The sequence below is a fragment of the Xylocopa sonorina genome, chromosome 11 (assembly GCF_050948175.1).
Source record: "Xylocopa sonorina isolate GNS202 chromosome 11, iyXylSono1_principal, whole genome shotgun sequence".
Classification (NCBI taxonomy): domain Eukaryota; kingdom Metazoa; phylum Arthropoda; class Insecta; order Hymenoptera; family Apidae; genus Xylocopa; species Xylocopa sonorina.
In genome coordinates this window covers 896,255-910,005 of record NC_135203.1, presented here as the reverse complement: position 1 = coordinate 910,005, position 13,751 = coordinate 896,255, and the positions used below count along the sequence as shown (strand labels likewise).

At 37.0% G+C, this 13,751-nt stretch overlaps 1 protein-coding gene and 1 long non-coding RNA gene across 2 annotated transcripts; both read right to left on the bottom strand.

Moving 5' to 3' along the window:
- Positions 1 to 2,489: 2,489 nt before the first annotated feature.
- LOC143429057 (uncharacterized) lies at positions 2,490 to 10,959 on the bottom strand. Its single transcript, XM_076904442.1, has 8 exons — positions 10,721 to 10,959; positions 9,701 to 9,808; positions 8,572 to 8,717; positions 8,046 to 8,208; positions 7,730 to 7,886; positions 4,358 to 4,507; positions 2,909 to 3,359; positions 2,490 to 2,785 (listed from the first exon to the last, which is right to left on the bottom strand). Exons 1-8 carry the CDS (start codon positions 10,938 to 10,940, stop codon positions 2,540 to 2,542), a joined length of 1,641 nt encoding a protein of 546 aa, XP_076760557.1. The 5' UTR covers positions 10,941 to 10,959; the 3' UTR covers positions 2,490 to 2,539.
- A 34-nt stretch (positions 10,960 to 10,993) lies between these two features.
- LOC143428954 (uncharacterized) lies at positions 10,994 to 11,496 on the bottom strand. Its single transcript, XR_013102490.1, has 2 exons — positions 11,319 to 11,496; positions 10,994 to 11,240 (listed from the first exon to the last, which is right to left on the bottom strand). It is a non-coding gene; the product is annotated as an uncharacterized LOC143428954 (long non-coding RNA).
- Positions 11,497 to 13,751: the final 2,255 nt, after the last annotated feature.

The following is a 13,751-nucleotide window of genomic DNA, read 5'->3' as shown; positions in this document are numbered from 1 at the left end:
AATCGACCCACATCGTGATCTGTCTTTGAACGAAACAGCTCGCAATATCTTATTGCGGATTTTCCTCCGCTCGTAACATCGAGCTTCTATCAACATTCTTATTATAATTCAGTGGATTTTCGAGAATTACCGCGTGTAGCAATTGTAACACTTTCCAAGGTACTCGCCAAACATTTCAAAATATGATCAATAGAAAGATTGATAAAATAAAAGAGTGAAAGGTAAGAAATTTCAAAGAACGATCCTAAATTTGTACTTTTTAACTCTTTACACTCGAAAGCAATCGTGTAAATATTATTCACGTGGCATTTGTAATTTGTTAGCAGAAGAATATTTTCTCCTGTTTTAAAACGTAGAAGCACTTCCTCGTGATTGTCGTTGTTTTGATCCGTACAATGTTGATTCTTCAGTATTTTGCGTGTGTTACATAACCTTGATTGAACGTCTGATTGGGTCAAGTGGCGAGAACAATAGTTGGCCTCTCCGAGCCGGGCACATAACCCTATTCTACAATCTTAATCTATCATATCCGCGGCAACACGCGCCCCATCTCTTTTACGCTTGCGCGCGCTTCCTCGTGCCGGAAGCGTCACTTTGACATCTCGTTCAGCGGCCAATAATCTGGCCGAAGTCGAGAAGGAACGGCAAGGTCAATTTCATCGACCCCGTCCTTCCGCATCCGCGAAACAATCTCGCTTCTTGTACTACATTTCTCTTATTTTGCGTAGTTACGTGTTTTTGTTCTTTAATTAAGTGTTCAAGTCCAACAAAAGTGGATTTCAGAAGTGAAATTAGCTCAAGCGAAGATAAATTTGGTTCTGAACTGTTAGGAAACGAGTTTGATTGTATCCGTGAAGAAAAAATTCGGAAGATGTAGATTAAGTGAAAGACAAGGTAGGAAACTTAGAGTGGAAGACAGTGAAGAAAGAGAAGAGGAAGTGAACTATTTAAATAAACATAGGAGAAGATTTAATAGAATTTTTCCCAATTAAATGGGTATAAAAGTAATTTTGTTTCTAATGATTTGAAAAATAAATGAAGGAAAATCTTGGTGGAAATATCAAAGTATTTCAATGCCTGCATTAACGATTTTAAGAATCGTTTGTCTAAATCCTAGTAAAAGGTGTATTTCGTACTTTTGATTTCTCATACTGTTCACCTTTTTGTACTTCTGTGCACACGAAGTTTTTTTTTTTTATTTACAAATTGCACGATGCTGAAATAGGGAACTATCTATTCCCTGTTGCGATTGTGATCGCGAGTTATGCAGCGGTAGGAGTGGAAGAGTGCACGAGGTATGTGCAAATAGTTTAGCGACATCGATAGCTGCACGATTACCTAACAGGTGTATGGATAATGATTTGTTTAGTATGTACTTATCTGGATCTGTTTAGTATGCGTCAGACGCCGTATTGTACAAGTCGTAAAACGCCCGGATAATCTTTTTATTAAATTTATTCCTAAATAGCTATTATATATGTACACACATACGTATTTGGTTGTGTACAACATCTCGGTGTAAGCAGCTTGAGAAAGGAACGTATCTCAATGAATAATCAACGACTTTTATTAATAATTAACAGGGGTAAATTAGATTATTGTCAGCATCAATCTGTGCTGCAAAACTCAACGCTATCTCTTGTTAATTCCCTATATAGTTCTTCCGTTACGATTACGTTATCATTTATGATTTTATAGTTAGAGTTAGAACTTGGACACGAGTTGATTCTCGTTGCGATTTAATTATTGGAAAGGTAATTGGAGGCTGGTTAGTTGGTGTCAACATAAGTTTCTCAGGCGGCAAGAGAATGAGAGGATTAGTTGTTTTTTATGTACAGAGTTGTACGTCACATCTTTCGAAATAGCGAAAGCTAACAAGAAAACCGATCGGCTGTTTGCATTTCGCCGACGTTTGGGATTTTTCGCTGATCCATCGACGATTGGTTACCGAAGGTTTCCAGGAAATTTGCAACGTACGACTTTGAGCAGAGTGGAAGTTCGAAGCGAGAAATAGAATCGCTTCGAAACAAGTAAAACCACGGTGGGAAGTAACTGATTAGATCGAAGATTCAAATCTACTCGAATTACTTTGAACAAATTTTAATGCGTCCGAAACGATGCTAAAAGTGAATTGAACGAGCTTGAATTCGTTCCAACTAATTCGAATCGAATTTTGAACAGATCCGTATCGGTCCAAATTGTGTTGAACCGAATTAAAAATCCGAACTGGCTCAATTCGAGCGGATACAATTAAATCTGTCTAATTGATTCGAACTACGACAAGGACGAAATTGAATGAAAACATTCAAATAAAATTTGTATCGAACAAATTTGAATCAGTTCGAAACAAACCTAATCGCGTCAGACAGTAGGAATTATTTTTTTTTTGTTTGCAATTTACAAAATTGTCAAGAAAATAATACAATTTGATTCGAACTGACATGAATTATTTCGAAGTTGAAATCGTGGTCCAGGAATGCTCAATTCGGTTAAACGTTCGACTCGTTTTAATCGTGGATTTGCCTGAATGGTAAATCCATCAAACGCTCTTCTCGGAAATGGTGCTCCTGATGCTCCTGTTGCTGTCTCTTCTCTGCAAGGCGCGGGCGTGCCTTTGGTTGCGGACAGGTGGTTCTCTATCGCTGCCCATTCTTCTCAAACTTGTGTCCCTCTCGATGCGAGCGTTCTTCGGTGCGGACGGCCCTCGAATGTTCGTCCAGACTATGTAAACAGCCAGAATTCCGACGACAAACATGGCCACTCCAACGCCGCTCACTGTGCCAACCTAAAATTGTTATAATCAATGTCAATTTCTTCTCTCACGAAATGTTTACAGCATTGGTGATATCAATATACACATAAAGCGTATTCGTTTAAATTGCGTAAGGTAATGGTTGAAGCGACTAACCATGGTCCACCACTCGCTGTTATCCACCTCGGAGACGAGGACTTGGGCGGCGTCGTCGTCGTCCTCATGCAGCAGCTTGATTTCCTTAGGCGTGGTAGCGCAATCGGTTCGAGTCCCCTTTTCCTTCACGATTAACTTCACGAAGGCTTTGGGCATCTCGCCTTTATCACCCGCGTCATCTTTCCGGTGGCCTTTGTCGCCGTCGCCGTTGTCGTCGTCGTCGTTGTCATCGCCTCCGTCATCATCCTCGTCGTTACCCCAGCGTAGCCTCACTTTGTTCTTGTGGATGGTGATCGTGCCGATAGTCTGCAGTTCTGATGCCTTCGCTTTCATCGACAGTTCGAGCGATGAAACGGCTGATAGCAATTCCTTGATGCGATCCGCGATAACGTTCGACAGAACGTTGTTCCAGTCCACGACGTTCACCGGGTTCTTGCACTTTTTCTTTTTACTGCGTACATTGGAAACGTTATTCCTCCACGCTCGAAAATTCCCTTCGATTACGACAGAACGATCGTGACAAGTAATTACGATTTATGGTATTACCTCGGTATACGACTTTTTAAAATCTATTCCTGATGTATGGACATAGCAGACAGAAAAAAGATTCTCAGATCTTTAAATTTTCATATTCTCAATATATTTAATTTTCAGAGATATAAAAGCTTTAAATTCCTAAATCAAATTCCTACAATTTTCCAACTTCCTAATCGAAATTTGTCAATTTTTTGTATTTCTTTCTATTATACCTCCAAGCTCATTTCCATATTGCAGAATCAACATCACTTGGGTTATAAAATATAAATGTAATTTAATGATAATAAATCTCATTGTCTCCTATTTTGCTGTTGTGTTTCGTTATATGATATCCTTACTTCTATGATCGGTCAGTTAATTTAATATTTCCTTTCAGATAATTCTTTAAAAATAGCGTAAAATCGAGTAAAAGTTTTATGTCCCGTACCAAACAGAAATCGTATACCGAGCAAAATCTGTCACGTCCAAGCAGAACGTATTCCGAAGCAGATGTATATCGACGTATACGTATACACCACTGTATTTGATTTTTGGTCATTTGAAACTTGGATATTATCGAACGTGTATTAGAGAACAAGCAGTCAGATAAACTTTCATAATATTGTCATATAGATAAGCGAATCCCAGTTCATACGAAGAAAATGATAGATTACCTTGTAATGCATATTTATGCTATCGGATCCCATAAAGTATTTGGTTTTATGAACTGTAATTACAATGCCTTCTCCCACTGAACGTAATTGTTTATTAGTTCTTAGTAATTTCGCTATATCTACTTTGCATAATTATTAAAAATATTTAAAGCCAGATAACCAGAATAGAATCCTGTTGGAAAGATTTAGTATCGACAATTTCGTGTTACTTCGGTGTGGGAACGTATGATTGACCAGCCAGGCGAATGTTCATGCTCACCACAGCGTGTCCAATGCCCTCGTGTACACCTTTATCGCGTTCTCGAGCCATCTGACTTCCGCCAATTCCTCGGTATCGTACTTGCTACTGTCCTTGTTGGGCCACCATTTCGATTTCTCGACTCGTGCCTCCAACCCCGCGAACTCATTCCTGAAAATTCATTGGATCGAATCAGGCTTCTTGACACTTTACTTTCCGACACTTTAAACGTTCCTCAGTCGGCTGTGATTAAACATAAGTTAGGTAATGTTAGATTTGTTGTAATCGACTGTGGCAATAGGCATACGAATTCACGGTTATTTCCTTGAATTCTAACGATCGCATCTATTACAGATATTATAAGTAAAGAAGCAAAAACTTAGCATGTTTAGAGAACGCTACGATACTAGATTTGAATGGCCGGTTCATTTCTGATCACAGTCACTCACAGTTGTAATTATTGGTGATCAATGTATTTAGTAAATACGTTAAAATTCATTGAACGAGATTAGAAAACGAGAGATAGAAGAAAATTTAATAAAATAGCGGTAATATTTAAATAACAAGGAAAATGTTAGGTATGTGTTAATGAACTTTTCTAATCACGTGTTAACAATTGCACGCGTGATCCACGATGTCTCTGTTAATTGCACGATTAGGCTTTGTTTCCATGAATAACGAACAAAAATTGCGCTTAATGATAATTTGAAGCGCGCCTCGGTGAGGCAATCGCGTTTAACGCGCGAAGGTAAGCGTTACTGGGCAGATTTCTGCGAGACTAAGAAACAATCGCTTTTCCGTTCGTGGAATTCTCATTTAATCGCGACGTAAATAAATATTGCGACAACATAGCGTTTAGAAATTTTGTTGGACGGTTTTTAAAAACGTAATAGAAATTTAACAATCATTAGTGACTTCGCGTTCGGACATTCGGAACTGAACATGAATAATGAATAATATTAGTAAATTGCTGATTAACCCTTTACACTCCTCATGTCGAATGTGATTGACTACATCAGTAAATAAAAAAGAGAAACAAATGAAAGTTTCATAAATATAAGAAGGAAGTCTCCTTTGAAATAAGTTTCAAATAAAACACTTTAAATAATAGGGGGTATAGCTGGCAACAAAATTGGAGAATAATTCGGAGTGCAAAGGATTAAGTTTTTCTATACGATTTCATATACACGTTACTTGCTCGATAAAAGATTTCATGAGAATTATATACCTACGTATATATATATACCTGCTCGATGGAATATAGATTGCGCATTTCTGTTCAATAGCTAACGGTCGATTCGCTTTGATTAGCAGCAAAAATGCATAAAAATCACAATTCTTTACGTATTAGAAAATATTTCAATGTAATAGTTAATTATTAATAATCGATTATCATGGAAACTTCCAAGCGATTCGCCTAATTGCAGAGTGAGAAACATCAGAGGAACGCAGCGAATAATGTTCCGCAAGAAGTGTGACTCGTTCTAGAGGAGAAGATTGTGAGATGTTCGACTGAAAAAATTCATATTGTTTTCGCGCAGTTCCGGCAGTTAAATCGTTGAAAAGACCAGTCGAACAATATTTCCACTCTCCACTGTGTCACAATCTTTATGAAACACAAGTTATAGGTTCAACGATTTTCCATCGTTACGCTCTCATTCGTTTAAAGTTCGGTTTCTTGTTGGTTACACGACTGGTATTGTGTCAGAAACGGTTCGTAGCAAACTCGGTTACAAAAAATAGTCTAGTCCTCCAATTTGTTTGAAAAACTTTTTCCAACGATCAGATCCAGTCATAACCAGGTTGTTAGTATTTCGAATTATGCGAAACGTAATCGAAATATACGCGGAGAAAGAATAATCAATATTTAAAAATAGATGCTCGTAGATACAATGATTGTAAAATATATTTTAATAACTATGTACTGAACTTCATGAACCAGACAAAATATATTAAATTTTTTATCGTTTTATAATTATGTGATTATAACGTGATTAATTTGTACCGCACTAAAAGAAACGTCAGATTTAACCTGGTAGAAACCATGTTAATTCGTACTGCGTTATATGGATACCGCGCCCTAAGAACCAAATAAAATATAAATCAGTTCGATTCGGTTTGCTTTACATGAAAATTGCATTCTCAGAGCAAGTCATGATGCATACAGTTATGAAACAAAATTTGTTAAATACAATTTGGAAACTAATCTGTTAGCTCTTCCGTACGTGCGTTTGCGTGAATCGGGGATTAATATATAAGGCTTCCGTTGTCACGATAATAGGCAGAGGAAAGGAAGGGTTATATCAATAGACGAATGTTGCGCAACAATTGATTTATTGCTAATTACGATGCGCTCAGGCTTAGCTACTGTTATAATAGTCACGATCCTGAAATAAGGTTTCGAAGATCGATTTAATCAATCAGTTTATGTAATTAGAGTGTGTATAATAAATCACTAAATAATGTAGGATACAAATTTACAAAGAGATTCGGGATGCTACAAATCGAATGAGCTTCCAAAAATGCTTCAAACAACATCTTAATTAGAATTTTAATAAATATTCAATGTATAATATTCGATGAGTCGGCATCATAATTGAAATTGCTATTTCTTCTCTAAATGTCTTCTTAAATTTTATACAATCACCATCGTAATTAGTTTAATAAACCAAGGGGACGTCGCCGGTGATTTCAGACGTTTTAGGGTCGATTCTTGTAAATGCTTATGCTTGTAAATTTCGAGGATCGACGAAACAACGGGATATCAGGGTTTCTCGACAGTCGTTGCTCGGGTCGACCGAAAACCGATGAGGGTCTGGACGAATTGGACATTAAGGGTCGAAGCCAATGTCGTCGGCGATTCAACGTTCGGCGTAGGGGAGGAATAGGCGTTTTCTTAGCGCGAGCGATCGCGTCAGACAACCTTGGGGCGTTGGCGTTATCGAAAGTATGAAATGGAACGAGACGAAAAAAGAAGGGAAACGCAGTAATGCAAAGAAATGGTAATACCGTTAGAATTTGTTAGCTAGTCGCTAGTGTGAAAAACAAATTGATAGTTTAAATGTGTAAGTATATGTAAATGTGTGAATTGTCTTCACTAGCTGTGACCTGTTTCTGTTATTTTATTGCTTGCTTTTTGAATTTAATCAATCGTTCAATTACTTTGTAAATTATGCTATCTTGTATTTATTTATCTTCGTGTAAAATCTGATATGCCGGATCGATGCTTCCAATTACGGTGGACTAATTCAATTAAACTGTATAGGTGATTCCTGATTCAGTCGTTCAATATTAGAAATTGCTAATCAATGGAGTAGGCGATGGTTTGGTTGCGCGATATAATCATGATTAAAAAAATGAGTGTTGAAGGAAATAGAAATATTGCACTGTTACCTGGAATCCTCTAGGAGCAGTATATTATTCGTTGTGTTTATGCGGTTCAGATATTCCTCGAGACGTCCCTCGCTTACTACTAGAATGGTCGCGTTCACGGATTTACCAAAGAGTCCGTTCTCCGGTATTCCAATGTGGACGATATGCGTAGTTAAATCTGAAATCAGTTTTGTCATGTTTTCAGTGTTCTAATCGTCTGAATTCTACCAAAAATTGTAAAATCAATAACTACCAAACTTAACAAAAACTCTCTATCGTGTTTTTCGTTATACGAGTAAACTTATCTATAGTCTTTAATATAAGCGTAGTCCTTTACCGTCATCATCACCGTCGGAGACCAAAACGCAGAGACCCTTCTGTATCGCAGATATCGTTAGTTTTTTAGCGATGTTTTGAGCATCGTCTTCTCTATCCTCGTCGGCGTTCGCCACCAGTGAGAACGACTTCCACTTCAGTTCTTCTATCACTTTCAATGTTCCCTGGAAAAGAAAACGCTCCGATCTGTTTCGCGAATTAAACATTGGATTAGCTGGAAATAAATGACCACGGAGCTATATGGAGCTATATATCATCCTAATTCGACTGTCAGTTTTTTTCATTACATCCAGTGAATCGTATTTGAGTTATTGCTTCCTTTAATCTTGAGAAACCTGCGATCAGCATTAAATTTCACAAATAAATTTAATCTCTCTTATTAATTTTAACACGAGCTACCATTTAAGGTGATACTGCGATTATTATATATCAATTAACGGAAAACTAGTACAATATTAAAATAAATTGTTCATTTTTATTTTTATCGAATATGTATTTATTACTGAATTTATGTATAGAATAATCACCTGGACCAGATAAGAGTCGGTTTCCTTCAGGAGATGATGAAGGTACGGGGAACTCGATTCTCGTCTCACGATGTGCGGTACTTTCAGCACTGAAGTTATCTTCTGTACGGCTTCCGCATTTGTCGCACTGTCCGGGCCAATAATTCCTGTAGAACGAAGTGGCACGATGTAACACAAAGAAAGGCTATTCTTGCCCAAGTGGATGAAGTATATCCTCTCTTTTCAAGAAATATCGTAATATACAAGGTCCATAATAGTGCAAAACTATAAAAAATCTACACATTCTTACATTTTTCGATGCTTGTCCTGTTTTACATTTCGTAAAAATTGTGAAATTTATAAACGTCTCTAAAAAAAGATGTAGAAGTTATTTGAAATAAGTTTTATAGATACCGACTGTATATCGTTTTGCAAAAATTCCATATCATGAATTACACATTTGACAGTATCATGTCGTATTTACATATTGTGTCGTCGTTTTGCTCGTGTCATTGCACACAGACACACAGATACGTAACGAAAATTAATTATTATTTCATTGACGGCTGTCGTTGTGGAATAAAATGTTGCGCTAACACAATGTTTATCCTCAATGAATCGAAACGATTTCGACATTTGTAATTCACAGAGCATTGGCATTTATTCAGCAAACGATAACAGATCCATACACACGACTCGTTTAACGATAAATATTTGGCATTTGGTATTCGCAAAATCTACCTATTCTGTATAATCCTGTATCACTTGCTTCAATAAATAGATTCTTCACTTGATTCAATAAATATATGCAAAAAATGCCTCGTCTCGCATGGGTTAAAGATGATCATCATCAGAAGGGTAGAGATGCTCTCGTACAATTATTAGAATAGCGAATATATTGTTACTATAAAAATAAAAAAGTGGAACGTGAAGAATAGTTGAAAACGTAGTTGAAAATTCTTTGCCCGCCACTTTACGATTTGGTTGTTAAAAGTAGAGTGAGTGGATAGACGCTGAATAAGTCAAGGGGTCAAAGGGTTGGAGCAATGGAAACCGAGGAGGACGTTTGCGCGTTAGTGGTAGGTTAGGGTTGTCTGAATTTTTCATGCAAACCAGTTTTGTGGCTGATGCACCACGTTGGTAGGCTTACCTAGGTAATAAGGTGGTTGTAAACAGTTCATGTCTGCCTCCACGAGAGCCTTCATCGCCGCTTTCAGGGAGCCAGCTATGCTGCCGCACGTATCCACAACAGTCACCTCTACGAAACAATAGAAATCATATTAAAATCGTTTAATTAAATTAAAAATTACATTTCGACTGGACAAGTTGAATTAAAAATTAGAGTAGCTCTGTATAATTTATCGTCTAACTTATCCATAATTTATTCTCGCTGATCAAGTTTCAAATTTTTATAATACAACATCTGTTAATAAAGAATGTTAATTAAACAATCCAACAGGCTTATAAAGTATAAGTGGCATCGCACACGTGTGACGCGTGCTAGTTTGGTGTATATAAAAATTTGTTAATTCTTCGAACAATTGAAAATTTGGAAATGTTAAATAAAGTTAGAATTTTCGTGGTAATTTGCAAAGATTTGTAATAGACGAAAAACTCCATCGAGTGATCAACTACGAAGGAGAGGTAAACGTCGAAAAATCGCAGGATAATTCATTTGTAGGCAGGCGTTACCCAAGACCGTGGAAATCAAGGTATTACATATCAATATCTAATTTATTCTGCTTGGTCAAGTATCAGGAATGTTTCCTTGACACCATTCCCTTTTCATTCTTTTCACTTCTGATTTTTCCTCCTTCTTTTATCTACCTTTTCGATCGGCAGAAAAATCCTGCTTTTCACGTTAAATTTCCATGTTTATCCAATTATTTTTAAACGTAGAACGCGAAAATAAAGTAAAATGGCTGAGAAAGAAGACGAAAAAGAAAAAGAAAAAGAAGAAGAAGAAGAAGAAGAAGAAGATGAAGATGAAGATGAAGAAAAAGAGGCATGACTTTCTTACTGAGAAAAGAAATGCTCAAAAATGAAATATATACTCTAAGCACTCGCAACAAATACATATGTATTCAATTCTGTAAAAAGTAAATATTGAGTGTTGCAGTTTAAAGTGTAACGCATGTTATAAAATTTAGAACCATTCGTGCTCGTTTACCGATGTCGTGGCCGCTTGTCTTGTTGTTGTGGATCTCCGCGAGTAGTTTTGCAGCTTCGTATAACAGTACGCCTCTGGCTGAGAGCTTCTTGCAAGACGGATCGTCATGGATGCTGGTCAGTACCGAAATCTGGGCGCGACTTCCGCATTCGGTTTTCCCTCCGCAGATACACATGCAGGTTATGCCGATAATCACCAGGAAACCTCGCAGATTGCCCATTTTTCCTCCTCCTCCTCCTCCTCCTCCTCCTCCTCCTCCTCCTCCTCCTCTCTCTCTCTCTCTTTCCCTCTCTCTCTCTCTCTCACTCTCTCTCTCTCTCTCTCTCTCTCTCTCTCTCTCTCTCTCTCTCTCTCTCTCTCTCTCTCTCTCTCTCTCTCTCTCTCTCTCTCTCTCTCTCTCTCTCTCTCTCTCTCTCTCTCTCCTTCGTCTTCAAATGTTTCACTGGAGCATCACTTCGCTTTCAATACTCCTCCTTCGAATGATCGTTGTCTCGGTAGCTCTTCTCTTTGTTTTTAGCAACTATTTCACTCGATAAGAATTAATTGAAAATTAAAAGAAACACTCTTTTCAAATTTCTTAGCATAAATTGATATTTACGCTTCGATTTGTCTTCCTTACTGACTCGTGCGCCCTTTGTCCTGCACGTGGCACGTAACGAGGGGAGAACGCAGACCCTGGAACGCTCACCTACAGGTTGTTCGTCGAACAGCTTTTCCTCGAACTGCAGACCTTGGTAGTGAAAACCGGAAGCTTTATAAGGAAGCCAATGCGGCATGTATTAGGCGAATTTCTAGGGTTTTAGGCCCCAAGGACCGACAAACGTTCTCAAGTCGATCTTGTTACGTCTGCCCTGCGACATTGCGTTCTCCCTTTCGTACCGAAATCGAACGTTTTCTTGCCAACTCAGTGTGCGTTACGAATATTGAAAATTTTGCTAAAGATTCTTTCACTTTCTTTTTTTCTCTACAACATTCAATTTTTCGTTTTTATGGAATTTAGTATTTACGATTAACCAGTGTAATATGAATTTACGTATTTGTTGCGAATACTTTAAAAGAAACCGAAAGAAGGCTAAGACTGAGTAGAATATATCATATTTGATATTCCAACGTATAATCACGTAAAATGTGTAATTTTCGGGCGGTGAGAACCCCTCGAATCAAGTGTAAGCTCGTTAGCATCGTATATCGAGAGCCACGACTATAAATCCTGGTTACGCAATCCCACCTTTGTGTAACAGCGATGCCTACTGATTAAAAATTCATTATTTACTAAGATATTGCATGATTCGATGTTGTTTGGAAATATTTCTCTCTCGTACGTTTACATAGAAATGTTTAGTGATAAGTTTAACACACTTAAATCAACATTTGTAAAACAAAAAACTTCGATATATCGATTTCAACCGTTTGCACTAGAGGACTCCGGAGTGGAATTTAAAAATTGAAAATTTCTAACATTTGTGAAAATAAGAGAATGCATAATTTCGAGAATGTTTGATGAGTGAATTACAGCGTTATTAAAAATAAATGTATAACATTTTAGAGATAAACTGTCTTTCTTATATAAAAGAAGGTTCAAAGAACATTGCGATATAATATTCGCAAATATATTTTTTGGCATACGTGTTCGCACGTGATCATCGTACATGCGTACGTTAAAACCGATTCATTAAGAAATCAGACTTGCATACGTGACGGAATCCATGATAAACAAGTGCAGAAAAGCAAAAAAAGGAGCAAAGGAAGAGGCGTGTAACTTCTTTCGTATTGCAACTGTTCCAATCAATTTCATCAGATGATTTCATATTAATGAGTTGACTTTGTGCATTTTATTTCCCGTTTTTCTGTTTTTTTACGGAGTAATTGGAAATTGAAATAGAAGAAGACGTTCCTTTTAGAAGACTGAAATATGGCCTAATATCTTCGATACAGAAAGCTTTGTACTCTTCAAGAATATGTATAGATACGGTTGGTAACAAAAAGATTTGGCGCACAGTCGTATTGTTCATTATCGGCCTTTTCTGTGGTTCCACAATTCGTTTGCTGGATAGCAAATTTATCCAATCAAATGAAAACAGTATTAAATTATAGGAAATTTATTCTGTCAATTTATAGATCTGTAAATGCAACTGAAAATATAATACAGTGGTGAATGAATATATCTTTCAATAATAATAGGCAACAATATAACAAATGGGTTTTTATTAGAAGTACTTGAATATTTTATTTTTCAAGAAATATATAACGTAGTATTTCACGCTAAAAAGAATAATACAACATTTCTAGGAAATTGAATATTAATTTGCTGCACATTTCGCATGAAGCACTTCAATTTTGTATGAAATCTCATTTTTCGAGTAAACCGAAAATTTTTATGTAGAAAAACTGGAATTTGCTTTTAATATGAACATCTGAAACGATTCGTCAGAGCGTTGCGTTCAGACATATTTCGAATTCTCCAATTCTTATAGCGTTGCACGTGTTAAAAAAGTGCGGCAGAGATGGTTACTTTTCTAGACGTTTCACGCAGAATTTCCTTTGCTAATGAATGCTGGCGAAGTGCACGGTTCTTAACTGAAATCCCACGGGAATATAGGGGCTTTATTTATTTACGTAAGACGAAAGCCGCAGTATCGGTGTTTCGGTTCCAAAGCCAAATTGGCGAACGTGATGCAACCGGAGCAATGCGTCCAACTTCCGGCTCTCCAGCCGCCATAAAACTCGAGGAAGAACTTCAATAATCCAAGAAAATGAAAGCAAAGTTCATTGCTGGTTAGTTTACGAAGTTTCGATTGATCCTGAACTTTGTTGCAGCGGATAGCATTTTATATACGCAACTTTCGAAAATTTCCAACATTTTGAGGTTTAATATTAATTCGTTACGGATATATTGGTTATCGTTCGGTTATCATAATAATTAAATTAATTTCTTTTATGCGAACTTTTGAAATTCATTTGTTTGAACCGAGAAAAATGCAATATCATGATAACTTTTGTTTGAAACTTGCATACATAATTTCTAATTTTT

Coding starts and splice junctions, on each gene's coding strand:
- LOC143429057 (XM_076904442.1), bottom strand. CDS start 10,940: ATGGGCAATCTGCGAGGTTTCCTGGTGATTATCGGCATAACCTGCATG. Junction 4,508..7,729: donor CTGCTCCTAGAGGATTCCAG/GTAACAGTGCAA, acceptor ATGAATTTTCAG/GAATGAGTTCGCGGGGTTGG. Junction 3,360..4,357: donor AGGGCATTGGACACGCTGTG/GTGAGCATGAAC, acceptor CAATGTACGCAG/TAAAAAGAAAAAGTGCAAGA.